This window comes from Tasmannia lanceolata, unplaced genomic scaffold, assembly GCF_043159265.1.
Source record: "Tasmannia lanceolata isolate RefF3 unplaced genomic scaffold, GAP_Taslan_0.1 ptg000044l, whole genome shotgun sequence".
NCBI classification, from domain to species: domain Eukaryota; kingdom Viridiplantae; phylum Streptophyta; class Magnoliopsida; order Canellales; family Winteraceae; genus Tasmannia; species Tasmannia lanceolata.
The window spans coordinates 19,644,867-19,665,784 of NW_027518721.1; the positions used below are offsets into that span (position 1 = coordinate 19,644,867).

Sequence of the window (20,918 nt, forward strand, 5' to 3'; positions counted from 1 at the left end):
TTGATTTGCAAAAACTCAATATCGTCATGATTAAGGGCCACCTAAATAGGAAAAGGTTTGTTCATCTCTTGTTGGTTGCATTAGCCAAAGTGAGCTAATGTTATTTACTCTTTCCCATCTGGAAAAAAAAAACAATTGAGGCAACTACATCCAAAAAAAAACAATCCAAATCCAAATAAGAGCATAGCAGTAACAGGTTCAGTTCCAGAACCTCTTTCTGTCCCAAAAATTGCAGATGTGAATACAATCCCATTCATAAACTGGTTGTATTAACTTGAAGAATGTTAATACAAAAACCATGCCATACAGAAACCATCCCATTCATAATGTTAATACAATCCCATCCCATACAGAAACCAAAAAAAAAAACACATGGTAGTCAACATGTAGCTCTACAATTCAACCCAATGCTCCAAAAGAAAAAACACGTGGTGGTCAACATGTAGCTCTACAATTCAACCCAATGCTCTCTTCACTCTGAACTCATCTTCCAATGTGAACGGGTTGCCATGAAATAGTGACTCACCTGCATGCAATCAGAGGAATATTAGAACATGAAGGTGAAAACTACTAAATTTGAAAATTTAATATTTCAAAATTTCAAATTTCAAATATCAAATATGTTGATGGGAGAAAGTTTTAAGATTTTGAGTTCGAACCTAGTCGGGAAGGGATCTTTGAGATTGAATTGGGATCTGGCGGTTGAGAAATTTGACTTAGTGTAAGTTCCAAGGGTCTTGAAGTACCAACCTTTATGGCGAGCTTCACTTGATTGGTTAGTTGCAAGGTTGATGTACGACGGCAGCGCGTTTTTTTTTTTTTTTTTGGCTGTGTGGACAGCAATTGCAAGCAGGCAATGGGTTGAAACACCGTGGAACAAGAGGATTGTTGACAGCCTCAAGGAATCGTATCACGCGTAGCGGGCAAGCAGCAGTCTGTTGCTTAATAGGCTGAAACAAAACTAACAAATGGTGATAAAATAAAATAAATGACCCAATGGCCTATATTTAACAAATATATAAGCTGATCTATCCTTATTTATATGGCAAGGCGCAAGCTTTGATTTGAAATGTGGAACGTTAGTCCTTTAACATGGATGCTTTGAGAAGAGCTAAAATAGAACAAGCAGGAATGAAGCAAACTTTGCTAAAAAAAAAATGAAAATTTCGAGTAAAAGGGGGAGTTCAGTCCTTCCCTTTTCTGCTGAGATGATGTTTGAACCAATGCTTGTAGAGAATGAGATCGAGGTGGCTTCTTCGTGGGGATGTTTGAAGGCCCTTTAGACGGAGTTAAGCCGCTGCCCCAGTGATAAATAATGGAAGAAAAATGAAAATATAGAGGAGAATAAAAAAAATGTGAAAGGTTTAAGAGAAGAAAATTGCAGATAATATAGAAAGCGAGAGCTTGGGAGAGAGAACTTGGGAGCTTGTAGTGTGAGGGTATTTTTTGAGGGCTGTAGAGCAGGGTATTGATAGGTAAAAAAAGAGGGGAAAAACACCATTTTTGAGGGATCAATTTGGGATTTTGAAGGATCGGATTTGGGTTTGATTCAAAATCCTAATTGGAGATTTGTAGGAGATTTATATCTCATTGGATGGAGAATAGTCATTTTAAAGTAAGATTCTTGGGTAATTTTTCTTTAAAATAGATTTTGTGCTCGGAGGGATGGCAAATTTGCAAAAATAGGTAGATTATGGCTGTTTAATTGAAATAAGAATGATTTTTGGGCAAGATTTGGAAGAGAAAAGGGAGGGAACATGGCTGGTTTTCCAATTTGGGCAAAAATTGCATTTTTGCTAAGAAAATCACGTTTTCTAGGGTTGATGGCAAGGTTTGGTAAATTTGGTTTGGTTTTTGGTCTTTTAAATATTTAAAATGAGAGGGGTATGGAGATGTAAATAGTGGAAAAATCATGGGTATTTTGAATGCTTTAGAAGAGAAGTGATTTTAGAAAATCACGTGCTTACAGAAGGTAAGCATCAAATGACAAAAGAAATAATTAAGAATACAAGATGAAGAGCAAGAAGAATAAAAGATGATAAGAAACTACCAAGTACCTATCCAGAAATATTTACAAAGTTGTAACACTAAGAAGCTATCATGTACCTATTCAAATACATTGATTTCTTCACTCTCTTCCTCTTCCTCTTCATCTTCATCCCTTAATGTCATCTATTAGCACATAGAAAATGTTGCTTCACATGAATAATAATTACAACATAGAAAATGAGAAATTCTACAAATACAAAGTGAGAAAAACCCAAACCTCGAGTTCTTTTTTACACGTTCTTGTATTATGGCGTAATTCTCCACATCTTTTACACTTTCGTTTCTTTGTTTTCGCTTGAGAGGTCTCTATCGGCGATTTAAAACGTGTAGCAACCTTCGGGCGGCCCTTGGTTTTCACGACTTGTGGGTCATGAATATATATCCCTGCAGATTCACGCACAAAATTGGATTGTACTTGGCTACAAGTAGTGTTTGTAGGAATAAGTTGTGTCCCTCTCTTCGGTTGTTCACATTCTGCCAACCATACATCAAGTGTTTCATACACCTTTGTAAAAAGACTCCTATTACCCTTAAATTCATGTACTAGCCTTTGACACCTTGCTATTACACACCATGTTTCATAAGGATTAACTTCATTACTATCTTCTTCGCCTAAAGACACCCCACCACCAAGTACAAATCTAGCCCCGGTTGTCCATCTGTTTAAAATATATCACTCTGGAATTCTACTCAATTGCTTCTTGGTCATAATACGAAGTATATGCTTGCACAAAATCCCTTCAATCTCGAATTTTGCACACTCACATGTAGCCTTCACACCTTCTTCAGAATCATCATACAAGACCTTGCACCATTTCCACTTCTCGTCTACACTCAGTTCCACAACGTATTCAGTTGTGCTGCCATTCTTATCCGTTTTCTCATGCCAACAGTCAAGGCTATCCATAAACTCTACTTGGAATCTATCAAACATTGTCCTGGTATAACATTTGCTTGCTTCTTCTTCTAATTTGAACCTTGAAATCAACACGGCCTTCGTAGTTTTAGATCTGAAATCTTCTTGGGACTCTGCTTTACGACAAAACTCAAGTGCCCTATCATATTGATCTACGAATTCTTTTAAAGTGGTGTTCATATCAACATACCCATCAAAGAAAGCATTGATGCTCTCACTGTGGCCACTAGAAGTCATTCCAGCTGTGAATGTATCTCTAAAATAGGCTGGTACCCAGTGACTACGTAGCTCCCACATTTTCGCTAGCCATCCATTTTCATTAATCTTATATTTCTCTACTAATTCTTTCCATTTCAACCCGCTATCATGTATTTGTCTTGTATAAAACCATTTCTTGTAATTCTTGCAAAACTCACTATCAGTTTCTCTCATCGCTGGAACATGCTCAACTAAATGCTTGTGTATGTGCCAGGAGCAAAACCTATGCCGGGTGTCTGGGAAAACAGTTTGAATCGCATTTCTCATCGCCCCGTCCATATCTGTTATTATACAACATGGCGCCTTCCCAAACATGCACTGCAACCACTGCTGAAATAGCCATGTAAATGTCTCATCTTTCTCGTCGGCTAACAATGCGCATCCAAATAGTGTAGACTGACGATGGTGATTAACTCCGGTAAATGGAGCAAATGGCATCTTAAACATATTTTTCCTGTACATGACATAAAAAACAATGACATCACTAAACTTTAGGTATGCCTCTCGCGCCCATGAATCGGCCCAAAACATCGATCGCAAGTTCCCATTAATGTCCAACTCCATAGCAAATTGAAAGTTAGGGTCTTCTGATCGTTTCTTTTGGAAATATTCTGCTACCAAGACACCTTCCTTACCCATATTGTTACCCCTCTTTTTCCTCAAATGGGACACCACCTGATTTGTTGTCAAAGCAGCATTTGTTCCTTTACATGTGACGTTAATAGCCCGGAAAATGGAAGGTAAGCTCCATGATCCAAGTAAGATTACCTGTCTTATTCTTGAAGGAATCAAAAGAATGCGCTACTGTGATGGCTTCCCTAAAGCTCCCAATCTGCTCGAAGAACTCTCTCTTTCCCAAATCGGGATTCCTCCGAACCCTCCCTCCCCTCAGAAAGACAGTTGGATTCTTTGGAAAAGACCTCCAAAAGGTTTTTTTAAGCTAAACATCGATGGAGCTTCAAAAGGCAACCCGGGTGAATCCGGGGGTGGAGGAGTTATCAGAGACCATAATGCAAAAATCATCCTCGCATTTTCCCTATACTACGGGATCGGATCCAACATGGTGGCCGGATCTCGGGCCCTCTTGGATGGGCTTAGATGCTGCTCGGCATTTAAAGTGCCCCAGTTAATAGTTGAATCGGACAGTAAAGTTCTAATTGACCTCATCCTCAGCAAAGGCCAAATCCCCTGGGCCATCCAATACCTCTGGAAAGAAATTCAAGATCTTCTTGCTCTCCTCTCCCCTTGCTGCCTCCACCAATATCGTGAAGGCAATTCTGTAGCTGACTCCTTCGCCAATTTCGGATGCTCCTCCAAGAACAACACCTTCTACTCCTCATGGGCAAATTTGCCTCGCCATTCCAGAGGGACTGCTAGATGTGATGCTGCCGGCCTCCCTAACATCAGACCTTCTAACAAGGTACGCAGAAGAATACTCTAGGATTGAAGTTGTAGCCTCGGGCTGACTTCTCGCCACTCCCTCCCTAGCCCAATTTTGTTTATTTGGTTGCTAGCATAATCTTCTTGTAATCATCCAGGCTAATTGGCTCTGCCTCCCCTGTATTGGCTGGCTCTTTTATATATTCTTAGAGGTCCGCCCCGGGGCTGTTCAATTTCCGGGTTAAAAAAAAAAAAAAAATGTGACGTTAATAGCCCTTTTAAGACCAGCAGGCTTCATCCCTATCTTACTTAGGTCATCTATCAAAATCTTACATGCTTCATTCTTAAAAAAATATATTGTGAGAACGATGCATTAGCCTTCTAAGTGGAGAGGTAAGCTCGTGGCAATGATCATCTTCAAAAGCTCTCATGTGCCACTTCTCATCTATCAAAGAGATATCCATCTTGGCTTGGCAGCCCTCTCTTACACTACGACGACGCTTCACTACTTTATCACTCTCTTTGTTATCTTTCATATTTTTTGAACCCCGCTTTATCACATACAAATCTCCAACAAATCACTTCCCCATTTTTCTTTGACTTATAAGTTATGTCTTTTCGAATTCCAAATCCCATACCCAATGCATATAAATTATAAAACTCAAATGCAGCGATATCGGTATCAAACATCTGGTCCTTAAACGGTTTGGAAACTAAATCCCCCTCATTAACATCCTTAGTAGGCGTACTAAATGTACCGCTACAACCCTCACCGTTATCTTCAGAATGTAAACAACCCTCATTCAGATTTTCCTCCTCCTCAACCATAACAAATTCATTGACATATTGTCCATCATTTTTTAAGCCACCGGCTTCGGACGCCACGTCATCAACCACAATCAATCTATTAGCATCTATATCATCAATTGATAACCCAAAACCTTCGGACACAGTGTCATCCATTAGCTCAATAAAACTTAACCAATCCCTTTCAAATAGAGCTTAAACCCACTCAGAAGTTCTACCTGCGATTCCAACTAATCATTCCAAACACAACAGTAAAGAGTTTCTTCAGCAAATAAACCACAAAAATTAAATTAAGGCCTTCTTCTTTTCAGATTATAACAACTGATTCTGACTGCCAAACCGATTATTGGATTAAGAATTAAACCAATAATCGGTTTGACACTCACAATTGCTCATCATAATCTTAAACGAACAAGCTCAAGTATTCTACTTTTAGCAAAAAAAAATTGTGTTCATAGAGTAGGAGCCGCGAGGCCTTCTTCTTTCAGATTATAACAACGGATTCTGACTGTCAAACCGATTATTTGGCTCAGAATTATGTTTAAATTTGAGTCTAATAATCGATTTCACAGTCGCAATTGGTCATCATAATCTTTGAAAAAGAACAGGGTCAAGTAGAAAATTGCAAATCTGTAGTTTTAAAAAACTATGAAAAAAAAAGAGAGGAGAAATGAGATATTTCTAGAGGGGGGGGGGGGGGGGGGGGAAGCATACTCTCGAGTCCCACATCAAAATTTAAATAAATTTGAACATTCAATGCCATTTTATGCACCAACTAAATATATGAAGAATGTAAACAGCTCTTTGGAACTTCTGCCTACCCCGCCCAGTCAAGGATCGTCGGGAGTGTTTTTTTTTTCAACGGGAGGCCAGCCTATTATCCCGCCGGTACTCATGCCAAAAAGCGACTGGGTTGGTCCGGAGAAATACATGAGCTTTCACACGTTGAGAAAAATATAGTAAAGCAATTTTCGAACCCTAAAAATGAGAGCAGAGAGGGGTTTTGAGTGGGTTCAGATACTGTACATTTTGGAACCCTAAAAATGAGAGCAGAGAGGGGTTTTGTTAAATCATTTTCGAACCGTAGAAGAAGAAGAAACCATAGCTTCAAATGAGAGCAGAGAGGGGTTTTTGTTAAATCATTTTCCCCAAATAGAGAAACCATAGATTAAAATAGAGAAAAAGGGTTTGAAAAATAGAGAAGAAGAAAGATAAGTTACCTGAAAAAAACGAGTGTTGGGAGAGAGAGACACGCCGCGTGAGGGAGAGAGTTTTTGGAGAGGGGCGGCATGAGGGATTCAAACCTCTGTTTCTTCTTCTTTTCTCATCTAGGGTTTCTCCTCTCCAGCGAGAATCGAAACAGGGAGAGGGAGAAATGCGCAACACTTTTTCCGTTTTATTTACATTCGCCTTGGACGGCTGCAATTAGAACCGATCGACGGTTCCCATTCTTCCTGCGATAACTTAGAGGGACTGTGTTTATAAGGTTAGGTACTTGACCGAGTACAAACACTTAATCGTATATATATATATATATATATATATATATATATATATATATATATATATATATATATATACATATGAGAGAACGGTTCCTACACATATGTGTAGATAAGTTATCTACACACTAGCTTAAAATACAGTGGGGGCCACATTATTTGGGTGATCCAAACCATTCATTTTTAAGGCTCTCACATAGATAGGGTGTCCACAAAAAATCAGATCCATAGGATCATCCTAACCATTCAAACTGTGGAGGCAAAAAATGGACTAATTTGTGAAGGTTTACAGACATCCATTTTACCTCCACAAATCGTAGGGTTGGGATGATCCTATGGATCTGATTTTTTGTAGACACCCTATCTATGTGAGGGCCTTTAAAATGGATGGCTTGGATCACCCAAACAATGTGGGCCCCCACTGTATTTTAAGTTAGTGTGTAGAGAACTCTCTACACATATGTGTAGGAACCGTTTTCTCTCTCTCTCTCTCTCTCTCTCTCTCTCTCTCTCTACATATATATATATATATATCGGGAAAGGTGAGCGTACTCGGTCGAGTAGATAAGCTTATCTACTCGGTCGGGTTAAAAATAGTGGGGGCCCACATTTTTGGGGTGATCCAAACCATTCATTTGAAAGGCCCTTACCTAGATATGGTGTCCACAAAAAATCATCCCCATAGGATCATCCTAACCCATCCAACAGTGGAGGGAAAAATGGACAAACACAGCTTGTCCACAAATCTGCCCACAAAAAATCAGCCCCATAGGATCATCCTAACCCTACTAACTTCTCGATCAACTTTCACTTTCTATGGGTTTCTTTCCAATCTATTAATGCGACTTTTTGCAAGGTAAGAGCCCTCAACCATGGGAAGCACCTCTCTTCTCCCTACCATTGCTAGAAGGTAATCTTCCCCTCTTTGCCAAATTTTTTGAAAGCACAACCATATTTTGATATTTTCACAGACAATCTTGTCTTTTAGTATTTAAAGAGCTGTCAAAAGCTTATTACATTTCCCAAAAAAAGCTCTCACGAGCTAATATTTAAAGAACAGACAGTCAAAATATGGTTGTGCTGGTAACATTTCCCTAAACTTATTCCCTGTTTGAGAGCAGCTGGGAACGCTGAAATCGGGTGTATCAGAATCCAATCTCGAATCCAGTGCCTGATTCTGACCATCCAAATGCATTGTTTTGTTTTGATATTTTGGAATAGTAAGTAGAAAGTAGAAGTTCTATACGGTGTAAGCCCTTGAAGTCCCGTATTTTTCAAAATGTACTGTGTGGACCACACTATAGGATGATCCAAACTGTCCATGTGATGGGCCAGAACATATATAGGTTGTGATGGGGTATAAAAATAGCAACCTATAACTGGCCGACACCTGTCTAGGGGTATTACGGTAATTACCTCGGAGTAGGTAAACTCAAGCCTATGACAGGCCGACACCTGTCCAGGGGTATTATCGTAATTACCTCAGAGTATTTAAACTCAAGCCTATAACAGGCCGACACATGTCCTGGGGTAGGTGAGCCAACCACCCTCTATAAAAGGGCCTTCAAAGCTCAAACGAAGGGTAATGAAAAACTTCTTCTCAACCATTCTTAAAACTAGCTCTGCACTCCTGCTCGTACTGACTTGAGTGTTGAAGGGCCTGTCCGGAGTAACACTCCGGGTTGGTCTTCTGACCTCGTTTGCTTCTTGCGCAGGACTCAACTCCTTATCTCCTTCACTTCTGCTCCTCGGGTCCTCCAGCTCAGCTCTTACGTCATTGCCGTATCTGTTACCGATTTTAGGCCTAACAGATTGGCGCCATCCGTGGGACCGCGAACTAAAAGCTGTTCAGATCCCCTATAAACAAAATGGCAGGGCGCAAGAGTGCTCGAGTACCAACTGCACGGACAACTCGAGTCGCGCTACCGTGCAGGACTCGTAGTGAGCGAATTGTCTCACAGGTGGTGGCTACTTCTGCTACAGCCGAACAAAGCCCGGCTCGTTCGGACCACCTCAATCCTACGCCCACTCCGGATCAAGTGCAAGCTCTCTTTCAACAGATGACTGCGCTTGTCGGTCAATACTAGCAACTACTCCAGGCGCCTCCCCAACCTCCTCCGGAAGCTCCACGACCTGTCCAGGAGAGGTCAAATGTCCACAGGGGAGAGTCAACGTGCCACAGTGAGGACCGAACTCACCACTCCACAAGACAAGTCCAGCACTCCAGAGCCAGGCACGCCCATACAGAACCTCACCACCGCCGGAGATCACGATCCCGCTCTGCACGAAAGCATCTAGCCCAGGAAGACCGCGCACCGCAGGAAAAACTCCAGCCTCATCGTAGGAGTCTGGAAAGCCAGTCCGGTTCCGCAGCGAGCCAATCGGTGGAGAGAAATAGGTCACCAGACCGTAGGGCTGATCCGATGCTACGGAGGATGAAAGAAATGAACCATCGAATAGAAGAGCTGGCAAAGGATCAGAGCCGGCCCGCTTCGAGGGCGTTCTCAAGCAGAACACCGTTCACCGAAGATGTCATGGGTGCCCCAGCGCCCAGAGGATTTAAAATGCCAACCGTCCCGCAATACGACAGGACCACTGACCCTGTGGACCACTTGGAGACATTCAGGACGATGATGCTCATCCACGGCACTTCCGATGGCTTCCTCTGCAGAGCATTCCCGACCACACTGACTAGTGCGGCCCGAGACTGGTACTCAAGGATCAAACCGAACTCCATCAGCAACTTTGAGGACTTTGGGGACGATTTGGTCCACCACTTCATGAGCAGCCGGAGGCCAAGGAAGACAACAACATCCTTGATGGCCTTGCGGCAGGAGGATAATGAACCTCTGAAAACATTCGTCAGCCGCTTCAACAGGGAGGCACTCCAAGTGCCGAATTTGGATCCCTCAGCCGCAATGAACACGCTCCTCGCGGGTGCTAGATCCAACGACTTCCGCTGGTCAGTAGCTCGCCAAAATCCGCACTCACTGGCAGATCTAATGGCCGGAGCTGAGTTGTATATAGCAGTTGAAGAGCACTGGGGGCCCTGGAATTGAATCGGAGGAGAACCTCTGAGGATAAAAACCCTACCAAGCAGCGTAGGGATGATAAGGCCGCCAGAAGAGAGAAGTCCCCCCAGAGGACGGAAGAGAGCTTCACCCCTCTCAACACCTCCCGGAGACACATACTGACCGCTATCAGTAGAGAAGAGTTCGTAAGGTGGCCGACCCGAATGATCTCCAAGGGAAATAGGAGAGACAAGTCGAAGTATTGTCGGTTCGACAACGACCACGACCACGACACAGACGAATGCTGGCAGCTCAAGGAAGAAATCGAGCTGTTGATTGGCCGGGGATACTTGAAGAAGTATGTCATAAGTGACAGCCACAGAAGTGAACGCAAGGAGAAAAGTCCCCAGGGCCGGAGCCCTCGGCGGTCACAGCCCCCCCTGCCCGGGGTCACTCTCCTCCGCCATCCAGTCCACAACCAGAGGCACACCGATCCCAGCCAAGGGGAGTCATCAGCACAATTATGGGCGGACCGGCCGCTGGTGGCACATCATCTGCTGCTCGAAAAGCATACGAACGACGAGTCAACTCCGTGCACACATGCAGTAAAAAGATGAAGACGGAGAATGAGATCTCCTTTTCAGACGCGGACCTCGACAACCTGATACTGCCACACGACGACGCCCTGGTCTTAACCATGCTCGTCGCAAACTGGGAATTGAAGAAAATCCTAGTCGACAACGGGAGTTCGGCCGATATTTTGTACTATCATGCTTTCGAGAGAATGATGATAGGTGACGACCGCTTAAGGCTGACGAACTCAGATCTGTTCGGTTTCTCAGGGGAGGTCGTCAAAGTGGAGGGACAGATTGAACTCCCAATCCTCGTCCGAGAGCCGCCCTGTCAAGCCTTCTCGATGGTCAACTTCTAGGTAGTGAAGGCCACTTCGGTCTATAACGCTATCTTGGGACGACCCGGGCAGAACTTAATCCGCGTAGTCGCTTCAGCGTATCACCAGAAAATGAAGTTCATAACGCCAAACGGCGTGGGTGAGGTCAGAGGAGATCAACCACAATCCAGGGAGTGCTATGCCATGGCACTCAAAAGGCAAAGATGCATCAGAATCTTTGCCGATTGAACTACTTGATCTGAGAGACGAAGCACAGGTGACTGAACCCGCCGAAGACCTCAGAAAATACTACCAGTAGTAGACCACCCGGCGTGAAAGCGACTTTGTAAATATATGTTGAATGTGAATGATAGAAACTCTTTTGCAGATCTCCTTCCACTACTTGGAAACCCAGTTCGCTAAAACTAGGGTACTCGCTGCTCAGAAACCCAGTTCACTAAAACTTGGGTACTCACTGCTTGGTTCGCCCCGGCTCGTCTCCGCAAAGACCGGGAGCGCACTCCGGTCCGGAACAAGTCCGGACAGCAAAAACCGAAGCCACTTGGAAACCCAGTTCGCTAAAACTAGGGTACTCGCTGCTCGGAAACCTAGTTCGCTAAAACTAGGGTACTCGCTGCTCGGAAACCCAGTTCGCTAAAACTAGGGTACTCGCTGCTTGGAAACCCAGTTCGCTAAAACTAGGGTGCTGACAAAACTCTGGTCATCTAAAGCCGACCAGGACTCGGCGTGATTCGCTACAAGACAAAATTCAATTTTGTCTTTTAGTAAATTGCGCTATATTCAGGTCATCTCAAGCCGACCAGGATATAGCGCAATTCAGGTCATCTCAAGCCAACCAGGATATAGCGCAATGCGCTACAAGGCAAAATTCAGGTCATCTCAAGCCGACCAGGATATAGCGCAATGCGCTACAGGACAAAAATCTGATTTTCCAGGCCGGACAGACGGCTTGGCCGAACAGAATTTCCGGACTGATTTCCAGGCCAGACTGACAAATTTCCAGACTGATTCCCAGGCCGGACTGACAAATTTCCGGACTGATTTCCAGGCCGGACTGACAGATTCCCGGACTGATTCCCAGGCCGACCTGACAGATTCCCGGGCTGATTCCCAGGCCGGACAGGCAGATTTTCCTGACTGATTTCCAGGCCGGACTGACAGATTTTCCGGATTGATTCCCAGGCCGGACTGACAAATTTCCGGACTGATTTCCAGGCCGGACTGACAGATTCCCGGACTGATTCCCAGGCCGGACAGACAAATTTCCGGACTGATTCCCAGGCCGGACAGGTAGATTTTCCGGACTGATTCCCAGGCCGGACTGACAAATTTTCGGACTGATTTCCAGGCCGGACTGACAGATTCCCGGACTGATTCCCAGGCCGGACAGACAAATTTCCGGACTGATTTCCAGGCCGAACAAACAGCTTCGCCGGACAGACTCCCCCCGATCAAGGATATAACTCAACACACTTCTCCAAATCACTACAATGACTTGGAGAACTGGGGGGCAATTGATGGGGTATAAAAATAGCAACCTATAACAGGCCGACACCTGTCCAGGGGTATTACGGTAATTACCTCGGAGTAGGTAAACTCAAGCCTATAACAGGCAGACACCTGTCCAGGCGTATTATGGTAATTACCTCAGAGTAGGTAAACTCAAGCCTATAACAGGCCGACACCTGTCCTGGGGTAGGTGAGCCAACCACCCTCTATAAAAGGGCCTTCAAAACTCAAACGAAGGGTAATGAAAAACTTATTCTCAACCATTCTTAAAACTAGCTCTGCACTCCTGCTCCTACTGACTTGAGTGTCGAAGGGCCTGTCCGGAGTAACACTCCGGGTTGGTCTTCTGACCTCGTTTCCTTCTTGCGCAGGATTCAACTCCTTATCTCCTTCACTTCTACTCCTCGGGTCCTCCAGCTCAACTTTTACGTCACTGCCGTATCTGTTACCGATTTTAGTCCTAACAGGTTGGGTCCCAAAATTATTTTCCATAGGATTATCATAGCCCTCCGATCAATATTTGTTTCCATAATATGCCGTTCCTCTATAGATCGGAGGGATAGGATCATCCAATGGAAATGATTTTTTGAGCACAACCTATTTATGTTATGGCCTATCACAGGCACGGTTTGGATCATCCTATAGTGTGGTCCATACAGTACATTTTGAAAAGTAAGGGACCATAGGGCTTACACGTACCATTTGAAATCTAAGTAGATAATAAGGGCTGGTTTTGCCAGCCCTTTATGTTAAGCACTTCTACTCAAGCTAGTTTGTCTCATCCACCTACTATCTCAGTTGAATGATTCTATGAAAAATATGAGATGCGTGAACATTACTTTTAGACAGGGTAAGAAAAATCAAGATAGTTTCAAGGATTTTTCTCATTTAGATATCTTGTTTAAGATATAAAAGAATATGTATTATACAATAAAAAAACAACTTGTTAGTCTTTTTCTTGTTTTTTGCGATGCGTGTTGTTGCCTTGATCAACATAATTTCCTTATTAGGACCACCCAACACATCAACTCTTTCCTTTTTAAGGCTTTCCAGGCTATCAACTTCTCCATCTCATCAACTCTTTCCTTTAAGAGTTTGCTAGAATTTCATTTTTTATACTAGCTATGTGCCATTAGTAGTTTGTGATGGTTACTCCATCGAAAGAAAGCTTTTTGTGAAACTTTGGGTGGCTTGTACTTTCAAATTCTTCTCACTAACGGATGGCACTCGTACGTCCTGGGGAGAGTTTCTCTGGTTCTTAGTTGTACCTATGGTGTTAGAAAACAACTACGAAGAATAACAGTAGATGTAGGTTTGATTGAGGAAACCTTGGCCTCTGTTAACAAAAGTGTTTGTTGGGTTTCAAAACGATACCCTGGCAGATTGCTTCCATTCCATCTAAAATAAGTGAACCCACGTTCAATACAAGAAAATAGGAGAAAGATCTACTACCACTCACCCACATCACCTACATGATAACTACATCCTATAACATGATAACTACAGACTTATCCTACCTTATTCCACTAACCCACGTCACATACACATCATTTGCCATTAGCTATCTACACATAATAAAAGAAAAAAAGAAAAAAAAGAAGAGTTTCTATTTTGCACGTAACATCTCCTCCCCCTTAGAAATCGGCCTTTTCCTCAAGGCCTTCTTCTTCTTCTTCTTCTTCTTCTTCATCTTCTTCTTCGTAGCATGCCTCTATTAGGAACAACTTCTTACATCGATGTCCGGGACAAACTTCTCATTCGAGTTATAGCATGGTCCTTGATTCTGTCTCTCTTGCAGCTCAGTGGGTTACATCCGTCGGATTGGAAGCGTAGGACCAATGTTGGTTGTGATCGGGTACGCCGTGTCTGACGTTGGAATGGCACGCTGTGTTAAATCACGGGCCTCGTACTGGCGGACCAGTCCGATAGCACCAGATAAGGTCGTGGGTCTATTGGCATGAACGTCAATTCTACGAGAATCTCGTAACCCACTAACAAAACAACTGACCTGACGATCTTGGGGAAGATGTCTGACCTTCGCAAGTAAATTCTCGAACTGGGTTTGGTAAGCTCGCACCGATTCAGTTTGCTCCAATTTGGTGAGTTCTCCAAAGAAATATAAGAATTGGCTTGGACCATATCGAGAATGGAGCCCATCCTTGAACTCTTCCCAAGTAACTACCTTCATTTCTTGCTTCAGCAATTGGTTCCATAGTTGGGCGTCACCCTCAAGGTGAAAGGAAGCCAACGATACTTTTTCTGTCACTGGGGTCTCATGAAATTGGAAAAACTGTTCTGCCCTACATAACCAACTCGTTGGATCTTCACTACCGTTGAAACGCGGAAAGTCCAACCTCACAAATTTGGGTGTGTATGAGTTGGTGGAACCGGCATGATGAGAGCCACCATTGCCATTGGGCCCGATCTTCATTGATTCGAATAGGAGCGTGGGAAGTCTCCCCCGTCTCCCTGGCAGATTGATTAGAGATTTTATCCACACGTGTGTTCGATTTTTCGAACATCTCCGCCATTCAATTCATCATGTCTTGCTGGCCTTTTGAAAGCGACTCCATAGCTTGCTCTAATCGCTCCACACGTTGGTCCATGCCTGAGCTCTGATATCACATTGGTATGTACTGGGGAGAGTTTCTCTTGTTCTTAGTTGTACCTATGGTGTTAGAAAACAACTACAAAGAATAACACTAGATGTAGGTTTGATTGAGGAAACCTTGGCCTCTGTTAACACAAAGTGTTTGTTGGGTTTCAAAACGATACCTTGGCAGATTGCTTCCATTCAATTTAAAATAAGTGAACCTATGGTGTCAAGTTTCGACACAGATACGATTGTCTGACATGGCAACATGGTGACACGTGCATGCATATAAAAATTATTGATCACAATCATAATTGGTAACAATATAAATATGGTATTCATTTAACAAACTAATAAGTCTTAGAATTAATCAACTATCACCTATAACAAACATGAGAAAATCAAATAACAAAACATTCATCAATTTAATCTAGTTCTCTTCCATCTCCACTATCATCTATAACAAACATGACCAAAAGTGAATTCTCTCTCCTGAATAGACTCATACCTCATTCCTTCTACAAAGATATCATGGAAGCGCTTGATATCTCTTCATATAGTTAGTCTAGGATGACCAAAACAATCCTTCGACTCCCAGTGACCCGGTAGTCGAAGGATTGTGTGGGAAACACACCAAAATTTGTTAATTTCACATTTCTATTTGAATATTTTATTTTTTATTTCTTATTACAATGTATGCTATTGCTTTCCCTTTTTATATCTATTCTACAATTTTTTTGGTTTTTATTTTTTTACAAAACGATTTCTGTAAGTTTCACACATGTTTCCCACGCATTTCATATACGTTTTCTATGAGTTTTCCATATGTTTCTCACGTGTTTCACACTTGTTTCCACTAGTATCTTATGATTCTTATCCCATGTGTTTTCCATGCTTTTCGGAAACGTTTCCCTAAGTTTTATTAATAACATTTCGGAAACATTTCCAAAACATGTTTTAGGGGAAACAAGTTTCCCACCCGCCCAAGGAGTTTCGAGTTACTATGGTTTATTCAGTTTTTTAGATTACCCATTAAAATTAATTTTTCATCCTTCCATAAATAATTCCAGTTAGTAAGAAAAAATATAAGAAAATGCAAGGTTTGTGTTTATTGAGTTTTGAGATTGCAGCTTAAAATTAATTTTCCATCCTTCCATAAATAATTTCAGTTCGTAATAGATACAAGAACAAATATTAGAAGAAAATGCAAGGTTGAGTGATATTAACTTAATGTTGGATGTTTAAGTGACTGAAGCAGAAGATATGGATAACAACAGTTTTAAGGGGTTGAAATGGAGTTAATGTGCAGTGGCAACCACAAACCGAATCACCTTAAGGTAAGAGATTTGCAAAAATAAGGGAGGGACTTTACTCTGCCCTCCAGAGGATCTGATTCTCGAGATACAAGCTGCTGGAGGCCAAGGATCGCAAAAGACGCTGCAAGAATTGGATCTCTGGTTTTGTGTGGTATTGCAGCATGCCCACCTTCCCCTTGAATTGTTGCTACGAAACGCCCGGATGCAGCAAGGATAGGACCTGGCTTTGAAGCAATGGCACCAGTCTGCAGAGAGGGCTCGACGTGTAATCCAAAAATGGCCTGTACATTCTCAAGAGCACCCTCTTGTAACATATGGTAAACACCACCCTTGCCCTCATCTGCCGGTTGGAAAACGAGCTTTACCGTTCCCTTTAAATTGAACAAGGGAACCTATTTCAATTAGTTTTTCCCAAAATGAATAGGAAGATGGAAATCAAGCAGGAAACTGCAAAAGGTTCATGCAAGAAATGACAAAAGAGTAGGGTGATGCAAAAAGTTTATGCTTCTAAATAAGAAGCAAATTGGCAAAGTGCTATGGACTTACCTTCAGTTCATCCTTTCGGCGTTGAAGAAGTTTAGCTGCCCCAAGAAGCATGGTTACATGAGCATCATGACCACATGCATGCATCTTACCATTGTACATGCTCTTGTGCTCCCAATCTACCAGCTCCTATCAAAGGGTAAGTATTTCAAGGGATCAGAAACTCATTCGGATAGCAAATTCAAAAACAGATAATGTTCACAAGAATATAACAAATTTAACATAACTAGATATATAAATTCTGGGAACCAATTTCCTGTTCGATTGGGAGGAGCCATTATTCAAACGAAGCACAGGTGTGAGCTATTCTCATGGGTTTAAGGCTGTGTCCGACCCATCAAGGTGGAAAGACACTGCTAATTAGGGAGACTAATCCAATGTTTTAGCTTCGATCAATGGCCAGTTGTTTGGGCCATGGCAGTTCACTAATTTCATTAACGAGATAAGGGATTTCACTGCCTGTAATATGCCATTACTGGCTTCTTGTCACAGCCAGTGGAGCAACAAGGAGATGGCTGATATATTAGCCAAAAGGGGTGTGAACAGTCCTTATTACGTGTGGCAATCTCTGCCCATATGTACTGGTTGCTGTTTCAGTTTAATGGGGGGTACTTCTATCTGTCTTGTTGGGTATTGTCTTCTTCTCCACTCCACGTGGGTTTCTCCTTTTGCTAGTTATCTAGTGTAAGCTATGAAGCACGGGTACGGGTACGGGGTGCGGGTACGACACGACACGGGTACGTGGGAACGTGATTTGCCAAAAAAACCGGGTGCGGGTACGTTCGGGTACGCCGAATATAATAATATATTTTAATATTTTATTATATATTTACAAAAATTTAAAAAAAAATTGTAGAGCAATTAAATAACAATAACATCACCAAAATGGAAAATTCTAATATTACTCTTCATTCCATAAGTGATTAAGTTCCATATTTCATAATATGAGGCATCAATATATCATTCATTAGAAAAAAAAGTCTGTCACCAGTGTGTTGACCAGTGCCTGACAAGATGAATAATTTTTAGAGACCAAATTATGAGATTTTTTTTACCGGACTTTTGGAATTTAATAATGTTTGGACACGATAGGTTTTATGAATTTTTAAAATTTGAAAAATACCCCACTGTTTGGAAGTTAAAATTTTGACCCGACCCTTTTTCTTTGAATTTTGTACTAGAACTGGAGAGTTGACTTTTTTTCCTTTTAGATTTGGGTGTTAAAACTATTTTTAATATATCCAAAAGGGGGGTATTCCGTTATTTACATGTAAATCTTAAGTAAATGGACAATAAAATAGTAAAGACATTTACTTAACGTGTCGGGTACGCGTGGTGCGCACCCGACACGCACCCAACCACCAAAACTAGTTTTTTTTTTAAAAAAAAAAAATGGGGTACGCACCCCGGACGTACCCGCACCCCATACGTGTCGGGTGCGGGTGCGGGAGCCCCAGGAGAGTACCCCTGCTTCCTAGAGTGTAAGTAGGATTGTTATGGAGCATAATACCTAGTTGGACTAGGAGAGAAAGAGAAGAGTTACTCTCGGGGTCTCCTAGTTAGACTAGAATTAAGTCTTGGGGCTAAGGGTTGAAATTATATATATATATATATATATATATATATATATATATATATATATATATATATACACACACACACACACACACACAGAGAGAGAGAGAGAGAGAGAGAGAGGAGTTCCTGCGCTGGAGCTCAGATAGCTTATCTGCACTCGAGTCTTGGAAACAACGGTGGGGCCACATTGGGGGGTGATCTAAGCATTCATTTTGACAGGCCCCATGATGGATGGGGGGTGTACCAAAAATCAGCTCCATTGGACCCTCTTAGGGTGTCCATTTGTGGGGGAGAAAATGGACAGATATTGTTTGTCCACAAATCTTTCACCCCACAAATGGACACCCTATGGTGATCCAATGGAGCTGATTTTTGGTGGACACCCTATCCCCTATCCATGAAAGGGCCCATCAAATGAATGCTTTGGATCTCTCTCCCCCCCTCTCCCCCCACCCCAATCTGGTCCACGCCTGTTTCTGTGCTCGAGCGCAGGAACCCTTTATATATATATATGAGAGAGAGAGAGAGATACGTGAGTGGGGGAGTGAGAAAAGAAAGGGTGTTCTCTTTGATTTTCTCTAGTGTTGAGAAATTGAGAGGGTGTTGTCTCTTGGTTTAATTTTTGTACTGTCTTGTTGAGAGGACAAGGGGAAAAGGTTACAGTTTTTCAGGTTAATCCATTGTAATCCTGGTACTTTTGCTTTCTCGCAGTAGAAGATCGTATTCTCAAGCATGGATGTCGGCATCTTGGCCAAGTTAAGTAAAATCACGGTGTATGCATCTTCTAGTTTGTTCCGTTTTACTTCTTTGCGTTTGATCGGATCCGCGTTCTTCCTGTCGGATTTCGCAACATGGCTCAGAAAAAAGAGGAATGATCAGGTGTGTAGTGTTTACAACAGAGGCTATGGTGTATGGATTCTTCACCACTGTTGAAGCAAAGATCCCACATTGGAAAAATTAATGGATGTGAATGGGCTTATAAGAACTTGGGCACCCTCCCCTTAACAGCCACCTTTTAAGGGTGGGTTCTACCCGGGTCCCAACAACCACAACACCACTTTCTTATAATCATAAGTGTTGACGAACAAGACTGATCCAAGTTGAACATTACCTCGAACAGGTGGTGTGCTCTATTTATCACTAACACCACATCATTATTAAGTATGATGACTCTTAGTGAGTAAACCAACTGCTAGCGATGTTATTCCGATCCGAGCCCATGTATTTTGGGTGCTTATCACCAACACCACATCATTATTAAATTTTTCCTCCATTCATATAAAAAAAACACCAAACTAAATTTCTCCTATGTCAATCCTATGCCATCAGCAGGTACACATGAATTCCCACATATTTGATTTGGTTGCACAACAATCGAGACTGAGGCTAAATTTAGTACATGAACCATCTAAATGTTATAGATTCTTTTATACTGAAATAGGGTTGATAGAATGTGGGAAGTGGAATTTCTAGAAAAATACCTGCAAGGGAAGAGCATCCATATCTGCTCTGAGAGAGAACCAAGGGTATTGACCAGACCCAACTGCCCCAACAACACCAGTTTTCGCGACCGGCCACGAATACTTAATTCCAATCAAATCAAGCTCTGATCTGATCAACTCACTAGTCTTATACTCTTCAAAACCCAACTCCGGATTCTCATGAATTTTTCTTCTTATTCTCTTCATCCATTCAAAGAACTCGGGCTCTCTCGCCGATTTTAGCAAGTCCTGAGCTAGAATTTCAATCTCAGGGGATTGATTATGGAAAGCCCAGGAGAGTGTGAATGTTGAAGTCAGTAGAAAGAAGAGAAATAGGAGATTGATTGAGGGAGAAAGAGAGGGAGACGCCATGGAACAAGCAATTTGAGTTGGAGTTCAGAAGCAAAAGCTGCCGGCCTAGTTCTCAAGGTTACATACTATGTCATTATCAAATGTTAGTCACCAAGCTTTTGGGCGTAGAGGAGCACGTGAGACGCATGTGGGAAGGATGGGTGAAGCTAGGAGTGCAACTTGGGTTGGGTTCAACCCAAACCCGACGGGTTTAAACCGATTTTGGCTCGGGTAGGGTTGGCATTTCTTCGGGTTAGGTTGAGTTGGGTTGGGTTAGGATTGGGAAAGTCCAAACCGATTTAAATTCAGATTAGGTTAGAGTTGAGACCTTGGTAACCTGACTAGACCTGAACCTGACCTTCGTTCTCTAATTCTATTGTGTTTTTTTTAGGATTAAGTTTTTTTTCTTGTATTTTTATGTTCGGCCCTAGGTGAACTTGAACCAAACCCGACCCAATTTGGAAAAAAACAGGTAAGATGGGTTGAGTTAGGGTGGACCATCCTCGACTCGAGGCTTCGATTGGGTTGGGTTAGGGTTGAGGGAATGCTATCTCGGGTTGGGCTGTGGCAATCCAACCAAACGGAGTTGCACCACCGGTGATGCTTTGGTGTGTGTGTGTGTGTGTGTGTGTGTGTGAGAGAGAGAGAGAGAGAGAGAGAGGTCTTTTGGCCTAATTCCCTTGGGTGCATTCTCATTGAATGCTTCTACACCTT

General features: G+C 42.4%; 1 protein-coding gene across 5 annotated transcripts; it reads right to left on the bottom strand.

Moving 5' to 3' along the window:
• Positions 1-245: 245 nt before the first annotated feature.
• LOC143863273 (IAA-amino acid hydrolase ILR1-like 9) lies at positions 246-20,304 on the bottom strand. 5 transcript variants are annotated; one of them, XR_013240855.1, is made up of 5 exons: positions 19,854-20,304; positions 16,798-16,923; positions 16,308-16,622; positions 660-950; positions 246-526 (listed from the first exon to the last, which is right to left on the bottom strand). XR_013240855.1 is itself a non-coding variant. In XM_077373956.1 (5 exons), the coding sequence occupies exons 1-4, from the start codon at positions 20,223-20,225 to the stop codon at positions 777-779; spliced, it is 987 nt and encodes a 328-aa protein (XP_077230071.1). In that variant the 5' UTR covers positions 20,226-20,304; the 3' UTR covers positions 247-526; positions 751-776. The 5 variants fall into 5 exon arrangements, 1 of the variants encoding a protein (XP_077230071.1); XM_077373956.1 differs by having other exon boundaries at positions 247-526; positions 751-950; XR_013240854.1 differs by lacking the exons at positions 246-526; positions 16,308-16,622; positions 16,798-16,923; positions 19,854-20,304 and adding exons at positions 2,107-2,172; positions 2,267-6,072 and having other exon boundaries at positions 833-950.
• Between the last annotated feature and the right edge of the window lie 614 nt (positions 20,305-20,918).

What these genes read in the sequence shown, in the direction of transcription:
- LOC143863273 (XM_077373956.1), bottom strand. Translation starts at nt 20,225, where the DNA reads ATGGCGTCTCCCTCTCTTTCTCCCTCAATCAATCTCCTATTTCTCTTC. An exon ending in GCCGAAAGGATGAACTGAAG is followed by an intron (nt 16,623 to 16,797) that starts GTAAGTCCATAG and finishes TTCAATTTAAAG; the next exon opens with GGAACGGTAAAGCTCGTTTT. An exon ending in CAGATCCTCTGGAGGGCAGA is followed by an intron (nt 951 to 16,307) that starts GTAAAGTCCCTC and finishes GTTTTGTTTCAG; the next exon opens with CCTATTAAGCAACAGACTGC.